This window comes from Schistocerca cancellata, chromosome 2, assembly GCF_023864275.1.
Source record: "Schistocerca cancellata isolate TAMUIC-IGC-003103 chromosome 2, iqSchCanc2.1, whole genome shotgun sequence".
Taxonomy (NCBI): Eukaryota; Metazoa; Arthropoda; class Insecta; order Orthoptera; family Acrididae; genus Schistocerca; species Schistocerca cancellata.
Window position 1 is genome coordinate 457,141,745 of NC_064627.1, and position 2,712 is coordinate 457,144,456.

The 2,712-nt window shown below is 43.8% G+C and overlaps 1 protein-coding gene across 1 annotated transcript; it reads right to left on the minus strand.

The window, feature by feature from the left end:
• Positions 1-350: 350 nt before the first annotated feature.
• LOC126154998 (uncharacterized) lies at positions 351-1,325 on the minus strand. Its single transcript, XM_049916201.1, has one exon. The coding sequence runs from the start codon at positions 1,323-1,325 to the stop codon at positions 351-353; it is 975 nt and encodes a 324-aa protein (XP_049772158.1).
• Between the last annotated feature and the right edge of the window lie 1,387 nt (positions 1,326-2,712).

Below are 2,712 nucleotides of genomic sequence, written 5' to 3' on the forward strand. Positions count from 1 at the left end.
TTCACGAAGTGAAATCACCTAAGTATTAATGACCAAGAGGGATTCTTGATGATAGTTTTGTGTACGTAAACATAGTATACCAGTACAACGGGACTTTTCCAGAACGACAGTTTACCCAACACACTAACAAGCTACACTACACAATCTAAGATCTCTCCTAGCAGGCATAGGCCAAGTACATGATTACTGAATTGGTTTCCTTATTAGTGCATTAAGAGATGTGCGTTAGATACAAGACCATTCATTGCTTAACAAACGGAAACTCTTTCTGTAGTCAGAAGTTTAAATGGACCAACATCCAATGAGAGATTTTTCCCTTCTTTGTCTCTCAAAAGAACAACGGCCCAACATTACGCCCTCGATGGCTCGATGCCAAACTGGGTCAGAATGACTATGTGGGTGATGACGGTTGCCAAGGCGGAGATGACCAAACTCCTGCGGATGTGGAAGAAGCCGCCGGCGGTGAAGCTCAGAGGCGGCCCCCTCCGCACTTCACGCAGGAAGGCCTCTGCTTCTGGTAGCGGCGTCCCACACAGACCGAACGCCGTTGCCGCCCTGTGCAGCAGGACTCCCGTCCGGCGTTCCTCGTCGCACGCGGCGGCGCAGCACATGGACACCGCCACCAGCTTCACTCCGTGGTAGGCCAGCCACAGGGAAGAGCCGAGCAGGGAATTACTCAGCACACCGGGGATCCTTTCGACGTCTTCTACAAGCAGTGCAATTATTTCGTACGAGCTGTAGATGACGCCGAAGAAAGCACCGGCCACCATAAACGCCGCAGCAGGACCGTAATGTTGCTGTAGCGTTTCTGCCGCACGATGGAGAACAGCGTACGCTGCGCGGAGGTCGTTTATGTTTGCATCTCGTGACCTCTGGGACAGCTTAGGCTCGTAAAGGAGGATGTCTGTAAGGCAGTCATTTGCACACCCTGCTGTTCCAGTATTTGGACAAATTGTCAAGACGAGCTGCCTATTCAATTCTCTGTAGCGCAATAGTAGCTCCATCACCAACAACGTAAAGTGATGAGAGACAAGTGTACAAATGACAGTGTAGATGACGTAAGTCATGTACCACAAAACACGATCTTGCTCTGTAATATTGTCATGCACTTTGATAACTGTCGCACTTAAAATAACAGGTGTAGTCACCATGCTCACAAATACGACTCCACCAATAGCCTTTCCTCTGTCTCTGTTCTCAAGCTGGAGACATTGGTCGACATATTTTAGTCTATGAAGATATATCCTGATGTGCCCCAGTTTACCAAATGCTGATCTTCCGAAGAGAACGATGTACTCTGACCACTGCATCAACCTGACACCCATACTCGTTACGACGATGACACGTGGGAGGATCTGAAACTGGACTGATGCAATGTATATGCTATACAGCATAAAGCAAAGCGCGATCAGAAACCATAAAAATGACAGTAAGTCTAAAGTTTTGCAGTTCATGGGCATAAGACCAAGAATTCCCCACAGCGAATAGAGTGGTCTCGTGATGATCAACAGTGCAGCATCGTTGTTCTTGCCAGAGAGATCAACAACTGCCGTTGGATATTGTCGACGATTCATTTTCGTGCCGGATAATCCAGATTTCCAATTAGCTATAAACAACGCCACCAATGGTTCTTTCACTGTCTTAGGCAGCATAACAATGGTCTATCAAGAATTTTGCCTTTTGCATCACTGTACACTACGTTTACAATAAGTTATTAACTCTACTATCATTATCACTACCAATTAATTTTTAACTCTCCTATAAGACTTCCACTAACAACAGCTCGTGAGAAGGGGTGGGAACTGTAGAGCACCAACAACACAAGGACGTTATTGATCTTCCGTGAGTTAATCGCAACGATGCACTTGGGACGGTAACGCGCAATTTCGAAATCGCTTTAACGTATTAACAGAAATAAACGTTTTACTTCCTAATGAACCTCAAGACAAAGTGTTCCAGGAAGTAAATAGCTTTTATAATTAATGAGATCTGTGTTCCTAATGCGTGTCGGAATGTAACAAAACAGAATAAACTCTAACTCCACTAAGAGCCTTCATGTAGAATAAAACAGTATTTAAATAAATCGCTACTTATTTATAAAATCCGATTTGTATTAAATTTGTTCGCAGCACAAAATTTAAAGCCCCACCTTAAAAACATGAACTTGTCATGGAAAGAAAAACAAACCTTACTTTCGCATCACAGCATAGCTAGATGCAACCCAACCTTGCAACAGTGATACTGGCGTCTTAGTTTCCGAACAGTACTATTACCAACGCAAGTTATTACTGGACTAACGAAAAAAAATTTCAGATTTGTAGCTATTAAGAAGCAACAACGACTAATGCGCGGTATGTAAGATGTTTTCTGTACATCCATGCTGTACGAGGCTCGTCTAATGTTGGATGGGCGCAGATACATTTTCGCCTTAAACAGAAATCTTTCTCTATTTCCTTTGGGAAGCTGAATGAAGCAAACGCAACAAAGGTGAGTTTTGCAGAATGTTTCCTGACGGTTATCATGTTAACGATATGTGATACATTGACACTAACCCATCGCTATATTCGAATGGCGGGACTCTCTATTTGTGGAATACTCGATCTAAAACAGATCTATGAAAAACAAGTTAATACACTGCCGTGGTTAGCCCATGGTTGCTCATACAGGACAGCATATACGGCAACAAACCACATTATTTATCTGAGTGGAGTG

Coding starts and splice junctions, on each gene's coding strand:
- LOC126154998 (XM_049916201.1), bottom strand. CDS start 1,325: ATGGGTGTCAGGTTGATGCAGTGGTCAGAGTACATCGTTCTCTTCGGA.